This window comes from Aquila chrysaetos, chromosome 23 (assembly GCF_900496995.4).
Source record: "Aquila chrysaetos chrysaetos chromosome 23, bAquChr1.4, whole genome shotgun sequence".
NCBI lineage: Eukaryota > Metazoa > Chordata > Aves > Accipitriformes > Accipitridae > Aquila > Aquila chrysaetos.
The window spans coordinates 11,004,610-11,030,989 of NC_044026.1; the positions used below are offsets into that span (position 1 = coordinate 11,004,610).

General features: G+C 40.8%; 2 protein-coding genes across 14 annotated transcripts in view; one reads left to right on the forward strand and one right to left on the reverse strand.

The window, feature by feature from the left end:
• Window positions 1–58: 58 nt before the first annotated feature.
• On the reverse strand, window positions 59–10,366 carry GTPBP6 (GTP binding protein 6 (putative)). 3 transcript variants are annotated; one of them, XM_029998624.1, is made up of 11 exons: window positions 10,285–10,345; window positions 9,880–10,249; window positions 7,688–7,825; window positions 7,192–7,262; window positions 5,937–6,067; window positions 5,129–5,199; window positions 4,535–4,693; window positions 2,958–3,166; window positions 1,712–1,860; window positions 1,249–1,401; window positions 59–774 (listed from the first exon to the last, which is right to left on the reverse strand). In XM_029998624.1, exons 2-11 carry the CDS (start codon window positions 10,247–10,249, stop codon window positions 633–635), a joined length of 1,593 nt encoding a protein of 530 aa, XP_029854484.1. In that variant the 5' UTR covers window positions 10,285–10,345; the 3' UTR covers window positions 59–632. The 3 variants fall into 3 exon arrangements, with proteins under 3 accessions (XP_029854484.1, XP_029854483.1, XP_029854485.1); XM_029998623.1 differs by having other exon boundaries at window positions 9,880–10,366; XM_029998625.2 differs by lacking the exons at window positions 9,880–10,249; window positions 10,285–10,345 and adding an exon at window positions 8,011–8,568.
• Window positions 10,367–10,491: 125 nt separating this feature from the next.
• The window catches only part of LOC115334475 (cohesin subunit SA-2-like), a 62,496-nt gene continuing 46,607 nt past the window's right edge, over window positions 10,492–26,380 (forward strand). For 5 of the 11 annotated variants that reach the window (XR_003921132.2, XR_005931182.1, XM_029998611.2 and 2 more), the window contains exons 1-8: window positions 10,492–10,587; window positions 11,110–11,289; window positions 14,911–14,995; window positions 15,636–15,782; window positions 17,270–17,366; window positions 18,363–18,439; window positions 23,809–23,880; window positions 26,101–26,305. Coding sequence is in view for 9 of the 11 variants with exons in the window: in XM_029998611.2 (XP_029854471.1) it covers window positions 11,246–11,289; window positions 14,911–14,995; window positions 15,636–15,782; window positions 17,270–17,366; window positions 18,363–18,439; window positions 23,809–23,880; window positions 26,101–26,305 (727 nt within the window). In the remaining 2 variants the exon portion in view is untranslated. Of the gene's footprint in view, window positions 10,588–10,656; window positions 10,732–10,796; window positions 10,816–10,861; window positions 10,964–11,109; window positions 11,290–14,154; window positions 14,362–14,910; window positions 14,996–15,635; window positions 15,783–17,269; window positions 17,367–18,362; window positions 18,440–20,897; window positions 21,847–23,808; window positions 23,881–26,100; window positions 26,306–26,380 lie in introns of those variants that run through there. The other 6 variants (XM_029998616.2, XM_029998614.2, XM_041119438.1 and 3 more) reach the window with 6 other exon arrangements.

Consider the following 26,380-nt stretch of genomic DNA (forward strand, 5'->3'; position numbering starts at 1 on the left):
TAAGAACTGACACAGTAATAGGTATTATGGATAAATTACTGTAGGCAAGAAAACTGTATGGGTAAAAGATGTTCACAGCTAATTTTATTTATTGCTTAATTATACAAATCTATGGGGTTTTTTGCTTCCCTGCAGTAAGACACGGCAGTTATTTTACTTAGGTTCACACATTCTGCTTGAATACCTTATTTATCTGTATTATTTATATACAAGCCATAACATTTTGTTCACTTTCATTTTCCAAGGACCATCTGAGACACCTTAACTATAATTACTATTATTTTACTCTTAAAAATGGGGTAAAAAGATTTATTTAAGAAACTTGGTACTTTTCTGAAGGTTAATTCAGATGCCATCCAGTGATTTCCATGTGTTTGAGATCCACAGCTTATAGCCAACAACTGTTTTAACATTAAGAAGTTAGTGCTGTCCTTGCGCTTGCTGACAGAATGAAGCTCAAAGCTCTTACTGTTTCCAAACAGAAGTTTTCTGAAACTGTCCAGTTCTAAAATGCGTCAAAAACATCAACTGGAGAAGAAATACGCTCTTCAACACCCAGACTAACAGGTCATTAACTTCATTTCACATCCTCTTAATGAGATCAGTTTCTTTTCCTAGAAAAGGATGCAGTTTCATGGCATAAAAATCTTACTGTTGGGAAAGAGGTTTCTGTATCTGCCAAAAGCAGAATTGCCGATTATCACCTTCACCCGGGCTGTGCCATCTTCAGGCATGACTTCTACTTCCTGAACTGTTGCTTCTTTATAGAGCCAACTGTAAAAGTAAAAGCATATTAGCATCTTAAAAGGTATGACACACTGCATAAAATGTGATCTTTGTTTTAGGTCAACATGGTCCAATCTAGGTAATTTAATACTTTAAAAGATGAAGTGCTTCACTTAACTTTTCATTTGCTACTTGCTGTTTGGAAATAGGGTACAGCATTTTCATAAACCTTTGAGATTTGTGTTTTTATCAGAGATCTGGCTTCCAGGACCAGTGGCATGGTCTTTCAGGAAGTATGTTTTATTGTAGTAACACACAGAACTCTGTGAAGGACACTTTCAGAAGCAGACTCCAGGGTATCTAATGGGGATTTTTTTTCTCAGTAAGTTAGAAAACTTTGATAATTATCCCTGTAATTCTTAACACAGATTAAAATCAGTATATGATTTGGAAATTTTAAGACATGCAAAACTAAGAGTTTCATATTTCTCCAAGTCCTTCTTACAATTCAACATTATTTACCTTAGCTGAGGTCCCTCTAAGTTGATGTTAACTGTCAGAATCTTCTTCCCTGTTGCTGTCAAAATTTTTTTCTCTATTTCTTCTTTCAGCTCTTCTAAACCATGTCCATGTAGAGCAGAAATGGCTAAAGCATTTTCTTCAGTGGGTTTATATCTGAAAGGTTAACAATTGCTAGCACATTTTCTCCTGAAGATGAGGTTGTGAAAATATTCCAAGCACAGACAATTTAACTGTGCTACTTCATACTGGCACCTTCCTACAGAGGCCACTTGTTGTATGACTCAAGTGATTTCTTTTGTAATTTAAAGATAATTAATTCTTTTTAAGACCACAGTTACATATGTAAAAGATTGAGGAAACTATTAAATGTATTCAGAAGTGTGGGAGCTCTTTTCTAGACTAAGAATTAAAAAGCTTCCAGAACACAAGAAATGTTTAAGTACACTTAGCATCTCCTGCTTACCTTTCTATCAAATCCACTTTGTTATGAACTTCTACCATTGAGTCCAATAAATAGCTGGGAAGATTAAGATTCTTCAGAACTGACAGAACGGTTGCTTTCTGGAGAATGGTTTCTGGATGAGTAATATCCCTCACATGAACTATCAGATCCTAGCAAGCAATATTGAATATATAAGACAGTTACTGAAACATACCAGTTACCAGGTTGTAGAGATTTTATACTATTTTTGCATTGATAATTCATATATCTCTCCTATCCATTAGATACATACATCAATACACTGGCAGGTTAACACTGTAAAATGAACTGCTAAAACAGTATTAAACCAATGCTGGTTTTTGCACCACGATGGAAGAAAAATCTGCAGCAGCTTAGTCTTCACTTGAGGATGAACTGCCTCTAACAACTCTGAAACAAACCCTGTCAACCAAGCTAGTTACAGAATTCAGATTTCAATTAATAACTGACCCAATTTTTCAAAGCCAAGGCTGTGCAACAGTAAGGCTTCAAAAATACTAGAGAAGAAAAAGACTGAACTCTAAAAAGGTTTTAGAAGAGTAATGGCTGAAAAACTGTTTCAAAAATGGGGGAAAAACCCTATGTAACTTGTAATTCTATTCTTACATTCAAAACGCAGAAGATTATCCTTATCCTTAGCTCCTGATATACTATTACTGGTGCTTCACTTTTAGAAAGCTTTATACAAAAGTTGTCAGTTTCAAGTACACGATCATGTTTGCCATGATAAAAACCAATAAACCTAATTCAGTATTTGCATTCAAAATGTTTCGTCATCTTTGCTCAAGATACTGCTTCAAACTTCTGAAAATGAGAAGTAAATTTCCTGCCTTTCATTTAACATTTCAGAATAAGAGACCAACAGGATAGTTGCAGACTTTTGAAATTCCTATTATTACATGGTGAAGTCTAGTCCTCAGAGGCATTTTGCTACCACTGAACTTCATTACCTTTGACGATACAGGCTTTTTGTTTAAGTATCTGTGTGTATGCAGCTTTACACTTTGCTATAACACAGGAAACTAACTTTAATGAGAAAATGACTGGAAAAGTACATTTATGTTTATTACATGCTGCCTGCATCACATCACAATCACCCACTTTTAGTGCTATAGGAAAACTTAAGTTAAAAACAGATCATTCCAGAGACTTTAATTCATTTTTAAGTCTCAAGAAAGCTAGCCTCAACTTATTTGGATGCACTATTTAGGTTTAGTCAACTACTTACTGAGTAAGCCACTTCTTCTAACGTAGCCGAAAAGGACTCAACCAGATTATGTGGAAGATCAGTCAGAAAGCCAATGGTGTCAACATAAATAACTGCCATATGTGAGGGCAGATAGCCAGCATGGGCTGTAATATCAAGAGTGGCAAACAGCTGATCTCTGGGTTGAAGTCCTGCTTCGCCAGTCAAGGCTTTGATCAAAGTAGTTTTTCCTAATTAAAGAAAAAAAGGACAAGAGTTTAATGGCTTGTTTCAAGTAGAAATTTAATTTGAAAGGCTCAGGTGAGTTGTATGATGTAACATATCTTTTCATATCTATTTCACTAATTTAAATCTAGCCTATGATTAGTTATCTACACGATGTTAGGAAATTCAAAGACAGCCTTAACTTTTATAACTTGGAATTGGATTTAAGGCCACGTCTGGAAGCTATGCTGCGAAATCACAAGATGATCAAAGACTGAACTGACCTGCGAAACGACCTACCCACATCTCTCACACCTCTAAGACTATCTGAAGAGCACTGCCACGACAGCATTAGGAAGCATACACTTATGCACTCCTTAGTGCTTCTGTTAACAAATAAATATTGAATTGTTTTGTTTGACAAATCCAACAATAAACAGAAGCACTAATAGCATGTAGCTTATTAGGTTTATGTTTTTATTGGGCATTTCCTCATGAACATTACACTAGAGACATTTATTTAACTTAATGAATATTTCACAGAATTCAGTCATTAAACTAAAGTGCTCAGTGTATACCCTAATTAAAGTATTTCAGTTATGTGTACATAATTGTAATATATATATAATTTTGTTGAATCTTCCATTTTAAAAGTATGGAAGTATCACTTTTAAGAAAAAGACACAGTGTAATACAAATCTTTGAGTATATAACTGATAACAAAATTAGTGCAAGGGAAGTTTGTTTTTATAAGGATGTTGAATAAGAAAATGAAATGGTCTTAAGATAATGTAACCTGAAAAAAGTGTCTAGTCCAAAGTCTATTTATGCCTTGTGTATGAATTCACTTGTGTAAGCTCTAAAAAAATAGAAAAACCCTTTATCTTTATTTAGATTCTCTTATGAACACATCTCAGAACACTATACATCAATCAATGAAAAGCCACAGTGCTTCCTAAGCACATTTCTCAGATCAACTGACAACTCTCCTGAATTTTCCTCCTATGCCTCAAGCCTTCACAGTGATCTAAACACCCATGTACTTTTCTCCACCCCTTCTGATCAAGTAATAAGAGATTTGTATAAAGGGACACTAACAGTACAGTCTACAGCACTATGTATAAAATCTTTTTGGCATGATAGGTGCTAGGCATTTCTCCAAACCATGTCTTCAAGACTTGGGGGGGGGGGGGGGGGGGGGGAAGATCTAACTACAACAAGCATAATTTGCTTTCCTAACTATATCCTAATTGACACATATTCATAACACAATTTAAAAACTAATTAAAATACGAAGCCTATTCACACTGAAATGAGATTCTAGCTAGAGTTTCTAATTAAAAATTAGACAATGTAAGCTCTTTCGTGTTACAATTTCACAAGTTTTTGCTTACCACAATTAGTATAGCCCATTACTGAGATAATAGGAAACTCGCGTTTTCTGCGCTGAGTTCTAAGCAAAGACCTTTTTCTTCTTAGTTTCTCCAGGGCATTCCTAATTTTAAGTTCTTTTTCTTTCAAGATACGATTCTGTGTCTCCATGAATGTTTCACCTGAAAAATACAAATGAATAATTGGCAGAATAGTCTACAAGAGAAACAGTAAACCCAGTGATGTTGTGCATTGGGAAATCAAGTGAGTTAGCACTAGGGCATATGAAGTTATAAATAAGCAACTAAAACTATGAATTGTTGCCTAAGAGTCAAAGTGATAAGTAATTATTAAAACATATGCTAACCACTCTAGAATAACCAAGTACATTTATGATAAAACCCTGTGGCTGCAAATAGTCTGTCCATGGCCACTTACTGAGCCAGTACAGACCAAAACTTTACTATTTCTTTCCAATAAATTTTTGTACGTTCACTTAATTAGATGCAGAACACAAACAGTTGTTCCTTCCAGCCTCCTCCCAATAAAATAAGATGCAATTAAATTTGTTTAAAGGCTATGGAGAAAAAAACCCCTCTAATTCATGAGAACTTTACCTGAGCCCATGATGTATCTCGAGCCACCTCTCTGCTGATCTAGCCGAGACACATCATTTTTCAGATTTGACCTGGCAGTGGAATAACAGTTAATTAGAAGCAATTTTCTTTAATCAAGCGATCCTAAAATGCCTAACAAATGTGAAGCAGTAGTGATATTCTAATAGTACAGATAAAATCACTAAATGACAGAGCTCTAAATAAAACCACCTCATGGCAAGAAGCCTGGCGAAAAAAATCCACATTTTCCCAACTCGTTAACTGTGGTTTGAAAAAGCATGCAACTCTCTTAGCAAATTATAATGGCTATTCTGAAATTTCAGAGAACGAAAGATGCCTCTGATACATCCACGCAACTCACGCCAACTGCCACGTACAAATATTTCTATGCCACGTAATGTAGAAATGTGGAAAATTCAGACACAAATTAATGCCTTTAATCCTCCTTGTTTATAGCTTTCCTTATTAAACCCATCAATATTATATATGGGATACACATATCCAATTCTTACATATTCTTGCAATTAACCTGCCGCATTAGAAAGAACCGGGACCTTTTAATGAGAAATATATTTTGTAAGATTATCGATTGAACACTTTCTGGTTTTGCCTGTCAGCACTGCAGAAGCTTAAAACAATGACATTATAGCAAATATTTCTATGCTCTAATCAATCATTGAGCATACTATGCAAGCACTGAAACAGTATCATTTTTCTCTACAGTACAGTATTACCATTTTTGTTACTGTAAAGAAATAGTCACTACAATACGTAAGCATCAGTATGTGATTTGCACAGCTTGCGGTACCTGAGAAGTGGAATTTCAGCCAATGCTATCTGAAGTTTTGCTTCTTTGGTCCGGGCATTACAACGAAAAATGTGAAGTACAACTGTGTATCTGTCAAAGACTTTCACGCCCCAGGCATCTTCTAGTTCTTTCTTTAGCCATGTAAGACAAAATAACCTAGATGTTTTCTGTCCCCCTCAGTATCAGTAGATCAATTCTTACACAGCACTACAGTTACAGTTAGCCGATAGACACCTGAACACAGAGGATCTCAGGATTCCATTTCAATGGATGGGCAATACTTATGAGCACTTTCTTGAATCAACCCTGTTAAACTGCTCTTAAGATCTAGATTTGCGAAAAGAATTTTTTTTTTAAACAAATCTAGTACTAAAAGAACTCATACTATAGATTAGGGAATAAAAACTAGGAAATTGCAATGAAACATTTTCAACTTCCATTTCACCAATAAATTGAAGTGCTTGAGGTAACTATCTCTTAGAGATATTTACCATCTCTGTTCACTTTATAAGCAAGGAAAGCATTCAAAACTACCAGCAAAGCATTAATGTTTGCCTGCAGAGTTTGCATGCGCTTTACACCCTGCATGATGCCGTACATGCAAAAACCCTAAAAGTATTTATTTCAGTTTGTCTAAGCATTTCAAAGAGCATCTATAGTTCATGCACCAGTTGTTTTACTGCCAGCGTTAAAAAAAAGTGAAGCATGCTCCTCCCCTCAACGTAATCCATCCATTTAAAATACGGGACTTTTTTAAGGGTTAGGAATGAAAGTTCAAATATTCGAAATATAACCTTGCTCTGAATTTACACCTCATATTAAAAATAGAATACAGCATCCACAGAACTATAGGAAGACAAATACACTATCCACGTAGGTATAGAAACCTGCGCATATAGCTAATCCAAAATGTTGACATTCTTCATAACAAAAGCTGGGTTATCCCCTTCATTTTGTGAAAAAGACCTTGAGTAACTTTTCCAACATTTGAAACAGGGCCAGTGGCAAATGTGGGAGCAGAGTCTATACTAAATAGCTATTAGGCTGCTGGAAAATTTCATGCATCAGAGCTGGAAACACATATATCAACTGGACAAATGTAATAGCAATTAAATTTCCTTTCAACAAAACTCAGTCCAGGTGGCTTCATATATTACCATTTGCAAATTCAGAGTCATAACTGACCCTGCTTCTCATAACATCAATAACTTCCGAACAATACTGATGTAAAGAGCATGATTTGATATTATATTACCTTTGTTAGTGAAGATATTCTTTCCACATTCAAGAAGACAGCTGTCACATGGGGCAATTTTTTAATCTTTTCTAAAAGATGGATAACCATTGCAAAACACAGTGTTAAATGTCAATTCTCTTTTTAAAATACACAGAATATAAAACCATTTTATGTTGAGCAGAAAGCTCATATTAAATGGCACCATATCCTTCGTTCACAGAACAGTTGTAATTGCACTAATTTAGTACTATGTCAAGAACAGCTGCCAGTTTCACTTATGCCAATCACATAAACATAGGGAATAAGTTGCTTCACACATTTTCAGTGAGCACAGGTTATTTCTATTCTGTGCCGCTTTTGTAACCTTAAAAAAATTCTTTGAAGTTTGCTTGCAAACCTACATGATGGATAAACAAAATTCTCCCTCTTCGCCTTTCAATACCTATCCTTAAACAGTTCAGCTGCAGAAGTCTTCCATTTAGAACGAGCAGTGCTGAAAAATCTCAGTCCTTACCTGTCAACGCCTGAAAGTTTCCTTTGCCAAAAATAAACTTCTTGTCAGGATTTTTTGTAGGAATAATTATTTTCTCTAAAACTGTCCAGTTCTGAAGGGTATCTATAAGAGCAACGGCTTCAGCAATCTGTAATTCAGCTTTAGGAACACACACAAAAAAAAAAAAAGAAAGAAAAAGAAAAAAAGATTACAATATACCATCATAACTTTGCTCAGATTTCTAATAACTACAGTATATGCATGAATAGCAACAGACTAAGCTACACTGAAATTCTACTAGGGTATTTATTTTAGCGTCTAGCACAAGGAGCAAAATGTCTTACCTCTAATCAGAGTAATCAAACTTCTAGTTTGATGCAATTTTATCACACAAAGCATCTTTCTGCCCGTACAAATTATTTCCATGGTTGTTGATTTAGAAGAATTTTAAATTGTATTGTCAGCAAAGAAATTACTAAGTTTTTTGCCTCAAGAAGGGAAATTAATAAGTAGCTGGAAAACAAATTCTGTTATTTCAGATGAGCACAAACCCATGTGATTAATTCCTTGGTGTTTTGCAGCAATATTTAAAGAATTACTAGTACAGCATATCCTGCTGCTAACTTCACTGCTACTTATTCATAAAGGACCTACACTGATTTATGACCTGCTAAAACCAGCCGATTCCAATCCTGTATTCTGGTTCATCAGTCACTTTTTTAAAAAAAAAAGATTTAGATGTTTTTCAAAAACATCTAAAAAAAATCGGCCAAGCACCGATTTTTGAGGACTTCGTGATATCACAAAGACTACACAGGTATATCAGATCAGTAGATCGTTTTGATTTGCCAACCTTTTCCTCTTTTTCATAACAGATTTGTCAAGTTTCTCTAGACAGCAAAATGTAATTTGTATATTAAATAGGTTACCTTGGTCCAAAAGGCAATGTATTTTTTAAAGATAACCATGATCCTCTTTCTCCTCATACTGTTAGTGTTCCTTGTAAAATGCACAGATTTCCTGCTGTACCTGTGGTGTTTCAACAATCATTCCACACCATTTGTTCAGACTTCAGGCTCTTCATCTGGAGGGCCTAAATAAATGGAAAGGTATCACTGCTATTCTCCTGTATGTCTGGACAGAAAGGTGCCTTCATATTTTATTTATTTTTCAGTTGTAAAATGGGAGTGCTTATGTAAATTCTGCAATGTGACAATTTGTTATAATTAGCAGCACTAATAAAACTAAATGAGATTTAGGTTCATGACATAATAAATTTGAACACAAGAGTATGTGTCATGTATGAACAGTCTCTATGTAAAAAGCTAACTTACAAGATGCTTAATCCTTTCTATTACAACTTTGCAATTAGAGAAGTGTTGGGAGAAGCATCAAGTCAAGTTCATCATGTATCTCAACTGTGCCTGATTAATGCCTGTCTATTAGCTAGCTGCGAGGATTTCTGAGAGAAATCTAAGAGTAGCAATGCGAAATAAGGTCCTTACAGAGGAATTACTGGTGACCGCACGGCTCAGTAACTGCACAAAAGCACTTCTTTCCTTGTAGAGGAATTACTGGTGACCGCACGGCTAAGTAACTGCACAAAAGCACTTCTTTAAGCCCGGGACAGGACTTGCGCAAGGCCGCATCTTCACCGCGCTCTCTCCCACGGACAGGGCAGTACTCCCGCTCTTCAGCCGAGCTCCGGGCAAGCCTCAGGCCGAAGGACTGCCGCCCGCCCGGCCAGGCGGCTCGGCCGAGGGCTGCAGGCTCCCCACGTCCTGCCAACGGCGGGGAAACCCGGCTGTCCCCTCGGGCAGCCCGTCCCGCTCCGCACCGAGCTGCTGGGCTGTCCGAGACCCGCAGCGAGCGCGATCCACGGGCGAAAGCACAGGCCGGCCGAGAGCGCGTCCTCTTTTAAAGAGTTACCGCAGAGGGGAACGGCGACCCAGACCTCTCGTCCGAGTTCGCATTTCGCTAGTTGGCCCAGGCGACGTTTCGCAGTTCTACCACCGCGATAACGGGTCTGCTCCACGCTACCGGCACCAGTTCCCTACGGGTATTCCTGCGGGCCGAAGAGGGCTGGAACGGAGCGGGGGGGGGGGGAAGCAGAACCGAGGCGGCCAAGGGCAGCGGGAAAGCGGCGCTGCCGGCCGCCGGGACCCGCGGGGGGCTAAGCGGCCCGACCCCCCCGCCGCGGCGCGGCCACGCACCCCTGGTGAGCTGCGGCTTCTTCGGGCCCCACTTGACAGCCGGGTGCACCACGGCTACGCGCTGCGCGCCGGGCCCCACGGCCAGCGGAGAGGGGCCCAGCAGCTCCTCCAGCTCCGCCTCATCCTCCTCCTCCTCCTCCTCGTCTTCTTCATCCCCGCCGGAGCCCGCCACCTCCTTCCACCGCCCTCCGCCGCCCGCCCGCGGGGGCTCGCCCCTGCCCGGAGGCCGCTGGGGAGCCCGCAGGCGAACGGCGGCGGCGCTGAGCGGGCGGGCGGACAACGGCCCGCCGCGGCAGCGGGCCGCGCCGACAGCCGCCGCCGCCCGCCGGCAGCGCAGCAGCAGCGACTGCGAGAGGCGGCCGGGCCCCATGGCGCGGCCGCCGGCGGCGCCTCTCGCCACCCCCTCCCCGGCCGAGGCAGCGGGAGGGGCCGTTACGGGCCGCGTCCTTCCGCCATCGCCCCGGCCGCGACGGAAGCCCCGAGGACACGGGCGCACCGGCCGGCCCGGCCCGCCCCGCCCCGCCCGCGCTGCGATGCTGGGCCACGTGACAGCGATCCCCGCCTCTGATAGGCCGGACGGTGCCCGGGGACGGCCGTGATTGACGCGGGGCCGGAGCCGGGGCGCGGGCCGCCGCAGCGAAGGGAGGGGGCAGCCCAGGGGGCGGCGTCGGCGCGCGCTCGGGCCCGCGGCGCGCGTCCCCGCGGCAGGTGAGTGGCGGTCCCCGCGCGGCGCGCGCGCACCGGCGCGCTTTTCCTTCCTCCTCCTCCTCCTCCTCCTCCTCCCCCCCCCCCCGCCGCCGCCGCCTGGGCCCCCGCCGCGGCAGCGAGCGCACCCGCCTGCAGCCCGCAGCCGTACGTACTGCGTACGTGTGCCTACGGGTGGCTGGAGGTGCCGGGCCGGCCCGCCGCCGCCGGCGCCCCTGAGGCGGCCCGCCGGTGCGGAGCGCGGGCCGCTGGGGAGAGCTGGGGCGCGGTGCCGCCGGCGTTACGGGGGTCTGCCCGAGGGCGGGGAGGGTGAGCGGGCCGGGCGGCTCTCCGACGGGCGGCGGCTTTGTGCGCCCTGCCTCGTCAGGGCTCCCGCCAGGTGCAGCGGTCCCGCCTCCGAATTCCCTTCGAATTAGTGTCCTGAAGTCGCATCCCCTTCTGCGGCTTGGTTTTGCGGGGGACTTTCCGACTTGGTTTTAGGGGACCTGCCTAGAATGAACTCTCTTTGTTTTCCTCTCTTGACAGTTTTTGGCTGCCGTTTCGCCCGCAAGAGCCAAAGCTTTGCTAAGTTTTTAACGCTACCGATCTTGGTGAGGTCTCCTCAGAAGCGGTGCCGATCACGTTAGCTTGCTGTCTGTGCTGCTGAAATAATGTGGTGGAGATGATAGCCGAGCCCAACGCAGCCAGTAACCTTCCCAGCCAAAAGTAAGACCTGGCACTGGTCGCCTGTAAAATTTGTTGGTAAATCAGGGTGCTGTCCCTTGAATTTGTGCCCTGCAGATACTGGGACAGTCTACAATGTGTCGTCTTGGTGGGAGGGGAAAAAAAGGGATTTGCTATGCACTATGTCTTCTTACTAATGTCTCCATTTTATTCCCTTTTATGTGTTGTTTAGTATCTTCTTAATGTAGTGTTCTGTGCTGATTGACAGAGACCTTGGCCTTACAAGCTTTTCTGTGCCTTATTTGCTACAGTACAAATGAACCTACTCTGAAAAAAAATAATGGGCAGATTCATAGTCAATGCATGTGTTCACTTCAGTGGTGAATTTGGGGGTGCTGAGGGGGAAGAGTGCTAAGTAATCTGTAGTCTCCCTGCTGGCATTGAGGAGGGCGTTGCTTCTCTATGGCTGTTTTTATCAGGGATACATCAAGTCTTCTCCCTTTCATAGTTTTCAGTCATCGGTTGAAATGACCTATAAACCAAATGTGTTCATATTGTTGTTTACAGAATGGTATTTGGAAGTAGAAAGAGCAGATGTAAATAAATAAACGATAAAGTTAAAACATTTGGGTATATGTTGTCTAGTTTTAAAGAGTGAAGCTTCTTAGATGTCTAGTGTTGCATGCTTTGGACTCATTGCAGCCCAACCGTTGCTGATCCTGTCACCTTCTGAGCAAGTCTGCTCCAGGTCTTTTGCTTCATTAAACTCTAATGAAAGCTGAGACATGTATTCCTCATAGTCCATGATGATAATTAATATAGTTTCCCATGTGTCCTTTCCAGTATGTTTCATCTGAAGCCAGCCTCTTAGTTTCAGAAGTGCCAGGAAGGTAACTGGCTATTTAGCTGATCTTCTTATGTAGTAGCTTATGTAGAAGAAGCTGCTGGCTTCTTCCTGCAAATGTTTAAGTACCTGCTTTATGAATAACCTTACTGGAAACCAGTATTAAAAGGAAAAAGAAAAAAAGAGAAAGGAGGAACATGAGTATTGATATTATCTGGATTTAAAAAAATCTCTACTTTTGTGTAGGCTCTCTGTTGTAGCACAGTGCTTCCTGTGGCATTGTTATGTGTTGTGGTGCACTAATAATCAAAACAGTTTAGAAACTAAATGGCTTTTCAGTGTTAGTATTTAGTGCTTAGTTACATTTGTTGAGTGTTTAAGGCAGATGTTTAGTGCATATGTGAAAGTTACTCTGACTGGTTTTATCACAGAGATGTTGTTTTACTTGGTGGTGTTAGCCCAACATGAGGAAGCTGTAGATCAGTGGTCTTGTTCTTGCAGGTTTTGCTGAGCTTTGGTAAGCATGCTGTTCTGAAACTAAGTGAATATACCAGGCATTCACTTACTTTGTTGAGCCCCTTTTCCTACAGGTACATTTTGCCTGGCATAAACTGACAAAGTGAGTAGCACGAGGCCAGTAGATACCATCTGCAGTGCCATCCTTCAGGATGTTCTTGGGAAAGAGACGCATGAGTTTGAAGCTTCAAAGAAGTACGTTCTGGACAGAGATATTAAAAGCAGTACGTGATCAGACAAGTACTTGACTGAACTGTCCTGCAGCAGTTCTGATTTTTCCATTATTTAAATGTTTTAATTCAACTTGGACTCAATTGTGGTTGCTGTAATCAAACGAAATGCATTTATTTTCATTATGGGATGGAGTAAGTTGCTGGATATTACATGTAAATAATTCAGGAAAGTTGTTTTAGAGTGTGTTGAGCGTTATGTTGAGGTGTAATGCAGAAACAGGTAACACATGTTACCACGATGTTGGCTGGCATCTGAGTTGTAGTTCTAGTGAAACAGTGCAAGTAAGGACATGTTAGTCCAGCCTCATAATGTTGCAGTCTGCTTTGAAATAAAGAGTGAAAGGATTTAATCACATAGGATAAGCAGCTCCTTGACAAACACGTTTGGATTCTTTTGTTTATTTGTGGTCCGTAGAAGAATCTGGGAAGAACTAACTGGTGTCAGAAAAGCAATACATATTGCTATCTCTTGCTGCTTGTTCTTCTCAACTAGGAAGTCTCTGGTGGTGCTTGAGATACTTAATCTCTATGGCTTGCAATTACAAATCAAAGAAAACATTTGAAAACTTTTGCAAACTTTTGCTTATAGTGAGCTGACTCAGTTGTGAATTATACTTCATCCCTCTCTTTTCTTTAACATGCAGAAGTCCAGACAGCTGATGTACGGATTGGTTCATCCTGAGTTATTTTCTTGGCTTCTATCTGTCAAACACTGTGGCACATTTTGAACTTTTCTATGACAAGATGTTGCTTGAATTTAACTTTCATGGGACTTTTCTCTGTAGGGAAGTTCAGCATTTGCAAAATTGTATTTAGAAATTTGATATATTTTTATGGACTTTTATATTAATATAGAATTTTTAGAGGAGTCTTTGGAAGCCTATTTCTACATCGCTTAGTGAAGTGTTCCGGTAGATTAAAAAAGTAGTGTTTAAATAAAAATGTCTGTCTGCTGTCACTAATGAAATAACATCAGAACCTTGGTCCTGCAGTTGCTGCTATTCAGCCTCAGGATTTGCTTTGCAGAGGCAATGTCTGACTCAAACAGTCTTGGGAAGAACGACAACAGTGCTTATCTGGCATTGATAAACCTATCTGGGATCGAGCTGGCTCTGCATCCATAGCACAGTTAATTCTCCATCTGGGTTTGCCAGCACTGGGTTTTGGAGGGTTGACTGTATCTGACAGTGCAATACACTGGTTTTTTTCTTTGTAAAGTGGTCACTTGTGTTAGTACACTTTCTTGTTGCAGCAGTCTCATGAAAATGAAAGTTAACTGTACACTCTGATGTTTATTTTTGTGCCTTCTTATAGTACAAGTCAACTGGCTTATGTCCTGGCCACCGTAGCTTTAAAGGAGGCCATAGCAGCCAGCTACCAGTACTGAACCTGCTGCACAAGTGGGATCCAGCTCGTCTGCTCAAACATGGCCTTTGGCAAAGCATATTGTTAGCATTGGGAATGATGAGAAGTGGCATGATTTCATTGCAGATAAATGTATTGCTTCAGATCTCCCAGAAGGTGCATCTTTATTTATAAAATTATTCCTCCATCATATTAGCAATGACCTGCAAATGAAATTTCTTATGTGTCTTTTTTCTTCAGCATGTTTTATAGACAACGTAAAACAGTTTCTTCCTCTCATTTTAAATTGTAGACCCATCGAATGTTATTGCCTTGTTTTGTGTAGAGCACCCATGAAGTGAAGGCATACTTGTGTTACTGCTTAGTGGTGCAAAGCTCTTAAGTCAACAAAGGCCGCCTTAAGTCAATGTCAGCTTTCTGTTTTGTTTACTTACTTTCTACTTCCTTGATAGCTTTGATAGTCTTGGTAGTTCTCTAATTATATATCTTGCAGGAAAACAAGTAGTTTGAAAAAGGCCTCAAATTTCTGTTGTACTTAAAAGGTAGCTGTTTGGTTTTTAGTAACAAAATGACATAACTTCCAAATGATTCATTAAAAATATTAAAATACATATATATGTTGTTATTTTCTTCTGTTGTTTGTACTGAAGTGTGTAGTTCTGTGTTCTCACTGCTAACCCCTTCAATGTGTTTGTTACATTTCAGAGAGAATGCTGTCCATGATGAGACTGCACCCGAGTCTGCTGTGCAGAACGGCAGTAGTGTGAGAAATGGCAACGTGAAAACACCCGTAAGTGGATTTTTAAAAATTTTTAATTTTTTTTTATTATGGAATTTATTTTTTGTCTCATTCAGTTGTTACAAACTTGAGTATTACATAAAACAATCACAATACAGTGCATCTAAAATCTAGTCACTGGATACAGCTTGACCCCCAAATTCCATTAGCATCAGAGCCTCAATGCTGGCTTTTGAACGGTCAGTTCATTTCAGAGTGTGTTCTTCCTTAGCTGTGCACTGTGTGCAGCTGATGTTAATTTGCAGGTTGTGTGTTTACCCTGTGAGTGAAAAGATGTAGAAGAGCTTCTGTGCATGCTGTCTATTCTTCAGAAATTACAGCTGCCACTGAAAAGTGCCTTCTGGGTAGTATACAAGTGTTCAGAAGCTTCTTTTCTGTTATACCTTCCTATGCTTATGACTCATTGTTGAGAAAAAATTCAAACTGGTAAATCCTTTCTTTCATCCCCTTCTAGTATGGTCGTGTTTGATAAGACTTTATCAGTGTCCTTGAAGCTTAAAAGTTAGCACCCTGGGGAAATCATTACAATGAGAGCAAAATAAACTTGTTCTTAGGGAATAATTCGTGTATCTGTGAATGGCTGTTACGTGTTGCGTTTTCTCACATACTTTCTTTCCTTGACGTGTTTCAGAGAGAGAAACGGAAGGTCCGAGAACAGTGTGAAAACGTAAGGAGAAATTCTTCCAGTAGCAGAAGAGTGAGCCAGCTGCAGAATGGCGAAGTGGTTGAGGCAGTTACGTTGTTTGAAGTGGTTAGCATGGGGAAGCGGGCCATGCAGGTATTTCTAGCTCTGAATTCTGAGAGGACTTGATGGAGGCAAGACAGATAAACAGTGGTCATTTCAGTTATTTATACACTGGAGCATTGAGATTTTGTTCTGGTTTTGGCATAGGTGGGGAAGAAACGTGTTTGATTGGAAAACTGTTATGAGCATGGCTCTTGAAAAGAATGCATCTTAAGAAATTAGTGAAAAAGTAGCTGTCAGATATTTAAAAAGAGGAAAGAAATATGTACCTAAACCAATCTTGCTAAAGCAATGTCTGAACATACGAAGAGAGTATTATTTTAAAAAATACAGAAAAGGTTGACCAGTAGAAAATGTTGGTTGTTCAGGATTCTGAAAATCAGTCCCTTTTTTTTTTTTTTTTTTTTTCCTGGGAGCTTGCCTTTTGGTATTTTTCTTTTAATTCCATTCCAATGCAGTTTGACAGCAGTTTGCATAATAGTCACATTTCCTGTGCATCTATATAGTTAGCAACTTTCTTTGGTGTGAGAAAGCCCAACTCCCCATACTCTGTGAGCATATGTTTATATTATATTTGTATATGTGTATGAAGGATTAAAATCTGGAGCCCCGAATATTTTTGTACAGGGTTATACATATGTCTCCAGTAGATAGTGTCTATAAGTAAAGTATGTGTGTGCACACATGAAATATACATTTATATTTTGGATGCGAGACCTTAGTTTTTCCAAAATGTTTGTGTGGATGAACTTTTGCCGTGCTACAGTTGTGTTAACTTCAGTAGAGCTCTCTGAAGAGCTCAGCTTCTGCTGTGCAAAGCATGATGTGAAGGGCTTGGAAAGGTAGCAGCTTGAGTCCAGGCTGCTGCTAGAGTTCATTAGACCTGTGTGGCACTACAGGTGGGTTGAAGCGTGGATGGTTTGTCCCAGTGGGCCTGTCGCGTACAGGTCTGTAGGCTGTACTGTCCTAGAAGTGAAATTTGGAGTTGTTTCTTACCTTAAGTGTAGTACGTGAACGGTTTCAGCCTACTGCACAAACTGGGTGCTAGAGAAGAAGAGAACTCCCAAGGACAATTGCTAATATTAATTTAATATTAATTATTAGATGGTACGGAGGTTAAATGTGGTTTTTTTGTTTGTTTGGTTGGTTGTTTTTTTTTTTTTAATGAAACTGTTAGTGCTGGCAAGAAGTCAGGAGGACGATGTTTTGTTTTTTTGTATATTAAATTTATTAAAGCTGTGGTTATTTTCCCTGTTAACAGGGAGCAAAGCATCTGTGAATGGCAACATTGCCTAGAGCAGAACTTGTGAATGAGCAGTTCAAGACTTCATTTTGCCCCAGAAGGAGTCTTTTGCATGTACGATTAGAAATGAAATAAAATGGTGTGGAGTTTATTCTCATTTTTATAATTTAATGGAGATGGAACAGTGTTATTTTGTGTCTTTATTATGGATGTCCTCAGTGGAGTGCAGCATTCTGTGTTCGACTCCTGACTAATGAGTTTCTTTCATCTGTTCTAGTCTGTAGTAGATGACTGGGTTGAAGCTTATAAACAAGACAGAAATGTGGCACTTCTAGATCTCATCAACTTCTTCATTCAGTGCTCAGGCTGTCAAGGTAACTTACCCTCTTAGTAGCCCTTTCCATTGTCTGTGGGTTAGTCTGAAGTGTGCTTTCTAAAATGGAATTTTTCTCTCCAGTAAATCATGTACTTACAATCTGTACTGTTCATTAAGACAAACTCCAGATGGGCAGGACTAATAATAAAGAATGTTGCTGGTTAAATTCTTTCACTCTGTGTTTGCAACATACCAACTCTGAGTTATTATTTGAACATGGTTTGAAAGGTCAGGTTTCTGAAGTGGCATCATGTCACATCACTTTGCAGAATCCCCATGTAGGGAAGATGGTTTTGATGACCGTTCTAATAAAAATCTAGTGTTTCAGTTACCATTTGTTTTGTAATTTCCTAGTATCTTTTCTTTTGCTAGTATCTTTGAAAATAAACAACTAGCAAATTAAGCTCCCTGCTTTGGTGGCTAGAAAAGCAATCTCTTGCCTCATTGCGGTTACTTTTACCAGAGGGTTGTGAAGCTGTCTGTTTCATAACAAACATTGAGACACAGTGACTTCTGGGGACAGTCTGCTAGCGAAATGCTTCAGGATTGCAAGTAAGAGTTTTAAGAAGACTATTCCGTTAGTCTAAAGATTCTTGAGTGTATTTAAGCAGCTAGAATCTACCTTTTACACTTCAAATGTTTTTCCAGGTCTTCAACTGATATGCCTTCTCTTATGGGAAATGTTTTGGGGTCTTTGACTAGCAGGGGGCAAAACTTTAGTAAATCCTTGAAGTAAATGAATGGACAGAGAAAATAGCCGTACCGGACAACACAGGGCATATTTCTCTAATGTGAATTTCTGTTTTGCTTCATCAGTATTTTCTACTATAAATGAATTTGTGTCTCCCTATAAATAAGTTGCCCATACCAGTGTAAACAGAGATAAAACAGCCCCCGTTTCTTGGTGTTTCTAAATTTAAAATAAAGTCCTTACTTGGACTTGATTAATGTAATACGGTTGTCGGTAATTGTTTTTAAAACATTACTTTTCTAGGCATGGTAACAGCAGAGATGTTACAAAGTTTGCACAAGAAGGATGTCATGCGAAAAATGACAGAGACCTTTGATGAGGTAGGCACAGCTTTGACTTTGCATGCCTTTTTTTATATGAACAGTAGGCTTGACCTTAATAGCCAACCTGGACAGAGTTCATGCTGCTTATCAGGAGCTGTGTCCCATTTCCTCAATATAGGAAAATAATCTTGCTTTTCACAAGAGAAATTTGGTGTTGTAATGACCCATTTCAGCAGCAGCAGGATTTTTTTTTTGTAAGTCACTTTTATTTTCAGAGTTTTGTTAGGGCTATCTAACTGCAGTCTTCCTGAATCTGGCTTTCTGTGAGGAGTTCTTTTGATAGTGACTTTATAGAGGTAAATATAACCCGGCATTGGAGCAGGTAAACAGTTCCTTTGGTATTTGGTTGATAGGTCCTTTTGAAAATACTATTGTGGCTTACTGATGAGCTAATTCAAAGATATTTTTTAGCTGATATTTTTATTTGTATCTTTTCCTTCTGTTTTACTGACTATGAATTTTTATAACTATTATGTCATATGAAAGAAGAAAAATGCATTTCTGATTTTTAGGTAGTCAAAACAATAGTGAATATCTTATTTCTTGAGAATTGTTAAGAAAAATGCACAGCTTTACAATTTGTTTCTCTGTTTGACTGCTCCTTGGCTAATTATGCCAACATCAAATTTTCTGCAGCGCTCTCACAGTTGCTTCTGTGCCTTTTTTCTGTATTTGCCACCTCTGAATTGATTTGTCAAGCAGCAGCCATCAGCCTTGCTTTAATTGAGCATCTCTCAAAGACCAGCTGCTGTAGAAATTCCCACAGAGGATGAATTTGCCAACATGGTTTTCTTCATTTTAGAAGTGTAGTAGCACTTGGGCTAATTTTTGACAGAAACGATCCGATATGTGTCTGGCCATATGAATTAGTAATCTGGCACTTCTTTCCCAACTAAATTATCCCTGAATAGCCCTCACGATACGGTAGGCACAATGGAAAGTATGAAGATGTGATTATTGTTATTATCAGCCTGGATGTGTTACAGCTCTGTAACGTTTTCACCTGTCCTGGTGGGCAAAAAGGAAGGTTTTGTAGTTGCCTTAGAAGCTGTATTCTGCATGCTATAAAAACAAAGTATTTTGACATGCTGATCTAGTGAAGCATTTTACTGATGGAAGTGATAATCCCTGTGTTATATGCTCTGTATCTGTTTTTTTTTTCTTTTTTCTTTAATTCTAAATCCAGTGAATTTTGAAATTCTTTGTCTGTTTTTAGATAAACTGACTCTAAAAAAACCTCCTAAGATGATTTATACAGAACTAAGTATTTTTAAAGACAGTATCTGTCAGCTTGTTTAATTGATATGTTATGACTAGTATTAAGTCAGCATTAATATAGAAAAAAATGTCTGAAGGAACCATTTCTATATTAACTGCAGTTATTAGGTGATTGAAAGAATGCTTGAGGATTAAACCAATTTATTTTAAAGCAGAACTATGATAAGAGCAAGAGCAAAGTAGGTTGTTATTTTCAACTGAGTTGTTTCCTCTTTGTGTTTCTAACATAGTGATTGAGTTAGTTGAGAAGTAGTGCCATATAGGACTACTGTGATTTCGAAAATATTTTTTGAAAACAAATGATAATAGTAGTGGAAGTAGTAATGAGAGTGGAGAATATTACCAGATATCTGCTTGAGTACATCATCTTGCATTTTGATTTATAGTTTGTTTATAGCATTCAGAGGATTGGGAGATTAAAGTTTTTTCTGTACTTCTTCATTCTTGATCATTTCAGTGATTTAACCATTGCTTTACTGTTCCATTAATTAATTGCAATGCTATATCCATGTACCAATGCTTCCTCCCTAAATTCTCGCTAGTGTTAGTGGGAAATGTTAGTGGAGTTGAGTCTGGCAAGAAATGTGAAGGGCAACAGGAGAAGATTCTACAAATAATCAATGGCAAAAGGAAGATCAAGGAAAACATGGGCCCGCTGCTAAATGGGGCGGGGGCCCCAGTGACAGAGGACACAGAAGAACCCTAGGAACTCAATGCCTTCTTTGCCTCTGTCTTTACTGGTAAAACTGATTTTCAGAAATACCAGCTCACTGACACCAGAGGGAAAGTCTGGAGCAAAGACTACTTACCCTAAGTGGAGGAGGATCAGGTTAGGGAATACTTAAATGGACTGAACATATGTAAGACCATGTGGTCTGACAGAATGTACCCAAGAGTGCTGAGGGAGCTGGCTGATGTCATTGTGAGGCCCCTTTTGATTATCTTTGGAAGGTGGTTGTGACTGAGAGAGAATCCTGAAGACTCAAAGAAAGCAAATGTCACTCCTGTTTTCAAGAAGGGCAAGAAGCAGGACCTGAGGAACTCAGGCTGGTCAGCAGCCTCACCTTGACCCCTGGGAAGGTGATGAAGCAACTAATTCTGGAAATAATGTCCAAACACATGAAGGACAAGAAGGTGATCAGGAGTAGTCAGCATGGATTTACAAAGGGGAAATTGTGCTTAACCAACCTGATAGCATACTGTAACAAAGTGACTAGCTTGGTGGATGAGGAGGGAGCAGCAGATGTTGGTAATCTTGACTTCAGTAAGACTTAACATTGTCCTGTAACATTGTAATAGACAAGGTGATGAAGTATGAGTTAGTTAAATGGACAGTTAGGTGGACTGAAAACTGGCTGAACAGCCAGGCACGGGGTAGTGATCAGTGGCACAAAGTCCATTTGGAGCCTAGTCACTAGCGGCATACCCCAGGGTTTGATGTTTGGGCCAATGCTGTTTAACATCTTTAATAATGACTTGGACAATAGGGCAAGGTGTACTCTTAGCAAGTTTGCAGATGACACAAAACTGGGAGGAGTAGCTGCTAGGCCAGGTGGTTGTTCTGCTGTTCAGAGGGACCTCAACAGATTGGAGAGCTGGGCGGAGGGGAACCTCATGAAGTTCTACAACAGGAAACCCCATGAACCTGGGGAGGAATAACTCCATGCATCACTACACACTGAGGGCTGACTGGCTGGAAAGCAACTCTGCAGAGTAGGATCTCGGTGTCGTTGTGGACGACAAGATGAACATGAGCCACCAATGCACCCTCCAAAGACCACCACCAACCTCCTGGGCTGTATTAGGCAGAGCATTGCCAGCAGGTCATGCGAGGTGATCCTTCCTCTTGCTCATACTAGTGAGACCACATCTGCAGTGCTGAGTCATGTTCTGGGCTTTCCAGTACAAGAGAGATGGGATTTACTGGGGCGAGTCCGGCGAAGGGCCACAAAGATGGTTAATGATCTTTCATATGAGGAGAGGCTGAGAGAGTTGAGCCTGTTCAGTCTGGAAGGAAGGTGGTTCAGAGGGATCTCATCCATGTGTAAAAATACCCAATGGGACAGAATGAGGAAGAGGAAGCCAGACTCTACTCAGTGGTGTCCAGTGAGACAGTGAGCACAAAGGTAAGTCAAGATGAGCAGTGGGCACAAACTGCAATGTATGAAATTTGCCTGAACACAAAACAACACTTTTACCATGAGGGTGGTCAAACAGTGGAACAGGTTGCCCAGAGAGGTTGTGGAGTCTCCATCTATGAAGATATTACAAAGCTGACTGCACACGGTGTCACCCGACACTGAGGGGACAGACAGGTTCTTTTAGGGATCCTTGGCAGAATGATGACTGCACTAATTGTAGTTACAGTTAAAGCTTTATTTTCTTAACAGGATATTGTGATTAGTATAGCACAGAATTTATGACTAGAATGGCACAGGATTTCTACAAGCAGAATCAATATAGTAGCATAATATGGCATTTATAATACAACTTAACTTAAAATTTCTAATCACCTAAGTAATACGGAATTTGTAATACAGTTTAACTTATTTCTCATCACCTGGACCCTCTGCGGATTGGGTCAAATCTTAATATGTGGTTTGCTGTATCAATACAACAATCATTATCTAGACTTGAAAATCATATAAAAGAATACGAGTCACTCAGTCCTTGGAGGAAGCAATGATGGTGGAGGTGTCCCTGCCACTGGGGGGTCACGGGTCTCGCTGTCCAGCAGCCGCTCTGGTCCCAGTTCTCCACTTAGGCCTTGCCACCACTTGATTTTGTGGACGGTGCTCTGGGTGCTGTGATGCTTCCCTGTTGTGTGACGGGGTCATCACCGCTATCTGGCTGGCTGGGTGCCTGGGACCTTTAAGACTAGTAAGGAGGGGAGCAGCTGGCCTGGTGCCCAGGAACTTTGAGGCCAGTAGGGAGGGGAAGAAGAAATCTGTTTGGTTTGTCTACTTGGTTCACAGGACCTTCAGGGCCTGATAATGAGGGAAAGGGAATGAATACGTGACGCGCTTGGTCGCAGAGAATGGCTGCTTGCCTTGTAAAATGGTGTTAGTTATGCTTAACCACATTATCAGGGTTGGGAACAGGGGTTACCAGTCACACACGGCACTGGGCAGCCTGCTTTGTCTGGCCCTGCCTGAGCGGGTGGGGTTGAATTAGATGATCTCAAAGAGTCCCTCTCAATTTCACTCTTGCTGTGATTCTGTGAAAACTTGTACTGGCATTGGAAGCAGGGAGTGGCTTTAATATGGTCATTGCAGCATTTATTTCTTCGCTGTGGGCAGTGGTATTCCTCAGTGGAGAGACAGGCTTCTCTTTAGGACCACTGCTTTTTGTTTTCCCCTCTTTCTTAAACTATTCTGTTTCTGTCTTCTGCTTTTCTTCCTGTATGTGGCATTTTATTTCTTGCAGTTCTTTGTTCTTTTGTAGGTTTCCTTCCCTCTCCCATTTTGTTGCTGAAATGTTTAGCAATAGAAGAGCTAAGTTAGATGCATAACTGTACAGCCAGATAGGGATAGAAATACTTGTGCTTCACTGAGCCTAATAAAGAACTGTAGATTTCATGTCTTTTGTCTTGGAATAATTGCAGAGTTGAGGAAACATCTCTGAATCAAGTCAGACTAGTGCTGAAAACATTTCTCTATAATTTGAAAAGCTCAGAATAGTTTTCTAGAGTTTAGATGTTTTACAGTACCTAGTTACTAAATGTTGGAAAGGGATATATATTTAGACTTGCTGAGGAGCCATATCTTAGAATTAATAATGAGGATTATACCTTGTATATCTTTGCTTACAAATTTTAAAAACAAGTTGTCTCTTACTTGTAGCAAGAAAACTCAGGTTTTATATAAAAGTGTGTTTTTCTTCTATCATTGGTTATAAATAAAAAATACCGAGATGAGAAGGAATTAGATTTTGTTTAGTGCATTGGATTGGAGCCACCTGTAATACAAGTTGCCTTAAGTTTTAGTAGCCTTTTAAATATGATGCATGGTTTATGATGCTTTTGTCTTTATGAATTAACTGTGCCGTTGCATTGAAAAGCTTTTAAAATTTTCTCTCATGCATCACAGGAAACCGGGTTGCAGTACAAGAAATTCATGGCCTATCCTTGGATCCTGACAGTTACTTGGCCTGTGGACACGGTAGGACTCTTGTAGTTCTCTGCAACTGTAGTATAGCATTTTCTGTGGCTGTATTTCCTATTTCAAGTGTATGCGAATACATCAGAACTAGTCATCTTAAACTGTGCATTAATGAATGGAGATAGTCATGCGCTTCTGAGGCCTGCTTCATCTGGTCTGTTTTAGATCTCTGGTTTGGGTGAACACATGGTTTTCAAATGTCCATTTCTCACTGTTGATGTCAAAGGGACATCAGCATTTTGAACAGACTGGTGTATGTCAAGTTGCAGTGGTGTTCAAGAGTGTTCCCCATCCCTTCCAGCAAGCTCTACACACACACATGTGCTTGTGCATGCATATGTGCACGTGCATGTATGCACACAGAGGTTTCGGCAGACAGATTTGTTCAAAGGCTTGTTTCATCAAAACGTTCTCTTGCAAACATAAATGTTTGACTGGAAGAATATTTTGAGAACAGAAATGGCTTTTCTGTAATGCCTCTTCCCATACAACACTTGCAGCATTGTGGGGAATTCATCTTAACTCCTTGCTGGCACTTCACTTTGACTTTCCTCTCTTTCCGTAGACTCTGTATGAAAGAAACATTTCCAGGATGAGTCAGAGCAGGAGCTTCAGTTGAGTGATTTGAATAGTTCTCTGGAGAAGCCTGTGTTGACTTGGTTTCTGGAAGTAGAGTTGCTTCTCTCTACTGGTTGTGGAGGGAATCTAAGGGAATCCCAGGTTAGGCACCTAAATGTACGTGGTGTGCCCATTGTGCTGTCTATATATTTACAGTATGCATGTTACCATTAAACAGTATCCCAATATGATAAACATGGACAGCGGAAATGCTCTTAAAAAGTGAGATGTCTTCCTGTATTTGTGCTGCTTTTCAGATTGAGGAGTAAGCTACAGTGATAAAGTAGGTATTTCCTGAAGTTGTAGGTTGTCTTTCTACTGTCTGTGTCGTGATCAAGGAGCATTGAATGGGGCCTGCTGGGGACTTCCCTTTCTGTCTCGGCACTTGCTAATACTGTTTGGCTCTGAACTGACTCTTACAACCTGATCAGGAACACATCCCAAATTCCCAATGTGCTTTGGGTTGCGGGTATCCCTGAGATCAGTCTGTTTGCATTTATTTTTCAAGAAAGCAGTGGGTCCTGTGCTGTGGAAACGAAGTTACAAGAGAAGAGCATGAAGTGCACTTTATAAGTACATGAGGTTATTCTGGGTGTGAAGCTCCATGTTAGAATATGTCTGAGAAGGTGTTTGACCAACTAGTGAAGGACCAGCTGAGTAGTGGCCTGCCTTCAGGATGAAGTTTTCCATAGAGGGTGAAGATTTGAAGTTTCCTGGCTCCATTCACACCTGGAAACTATCAAGATGTAAATTGATATTCAGAGCCATTCCTGGGATCTGTGAGGTGCAAATGAAATAAATGTTCACGCTGCCTGAGGTTATCATCTACAAATTCTTCCTAGTGTGCTCTTCACATGAGGCACACCGTTTTGTGTGAGAAGTCATTTGAACTGCCCTCTGTCTGCTTTCTTCCTGGCAGTATCAACTGTACTGTGAACACTCTTGTGGTTTTATTGTAACTTGCTTTTTGCATAATGTCAAAGGTGTTGCCTGCTTACTGTTTCTGTGGAGGGTTTCAGAGACCTAGGTCATGGTGGTGTAGCTGGGTGACTCAGTATTTGTTACTAAGCTGTAGCCTGATAAACTCCTTAAGCTGGCAGTGCTGCTGAGGGAAACAGTCCCATCCTTCTCACATCACAGTTGTTTGTCTTTACTTTTCAGTCACCTCAGTTTCCTCCTGGATTTTACTACACACTTGCAGCAACAAGAAGGATGGGGAAGTGGGGAAGCACTACTACCTGTAGGGAAGTAGAAGAGGCCAGGAGTGCTCATGGTTTATGCCAGTGAAAGTTATTTATGATGCTGTGGCTTCACATGCCTTCTCCCACCCATCTGTTCACAGCTACCTCACATACATTGCTTTCAGATGTGAGCTTTCATGACAGTGTAGCTCTAATGAAGCTAGTTTGTCTCTGTGCTTGCTTGTAACCTAGTTGCATGTCCCTACTTTGGAGTAATAACCATGAAAAAAATTATGGGGGGGCTGAGGTGAAGCTGACTGTCAGCAAAGCTCTCTCTGATACCTGGGGAGGAGAGATGTAAATGGAGTGCGCAAGCAAAACTAATTAGTGTGTTTTCTCTTGACTTTTCTTTCCTGTGCAGGACAATAAAGACTACCCGCTGATCAGAACAGGACCATACTGGAAGAAGTTCAAGGCCAATTTCTGTGAATTTATTGCAGTGCTTGTCCAACAGTGCCAGTGCAACATCCTGTATGATAGCTACTTGATGGACACTATCATCTCGCTGCTTACAGGCCTAGCGGACTCCATGGTCAGAGCATTTAGACACACAAGCACTTTGGCAGGTAAAATAACTCGCAGAGTTGCAGTAGATCATGTTTTGTTGACTTGTGTACAAACAAAACTGCTCAAAATTGAAA

Bases quoted from the DNA above. Each gene is read 5' to 3' on its own strand.
- GTPBP6 (XM_029998623.1), bottom strand. From the start codon at position 10,249: ATGGGGCCCGGCCGCCTCTCGCAGTCGCTGCTGCTGCGCTGCCGGCGG. The intron at 4,694-5,128 runs GTAAAGTTCTCA...TGTATTTTTCAG, and splicing joins GAGATACATCATGGGCTCAG to GTGAAACATTCATGGAGACA. The intron at 775-1,248 runs GTAAATAATGTT...TTACTTTTACAG, and splicing joins TTAGAGGGACCTCAGCTAAG to TTGGCTCTATAAAGAAGCAA.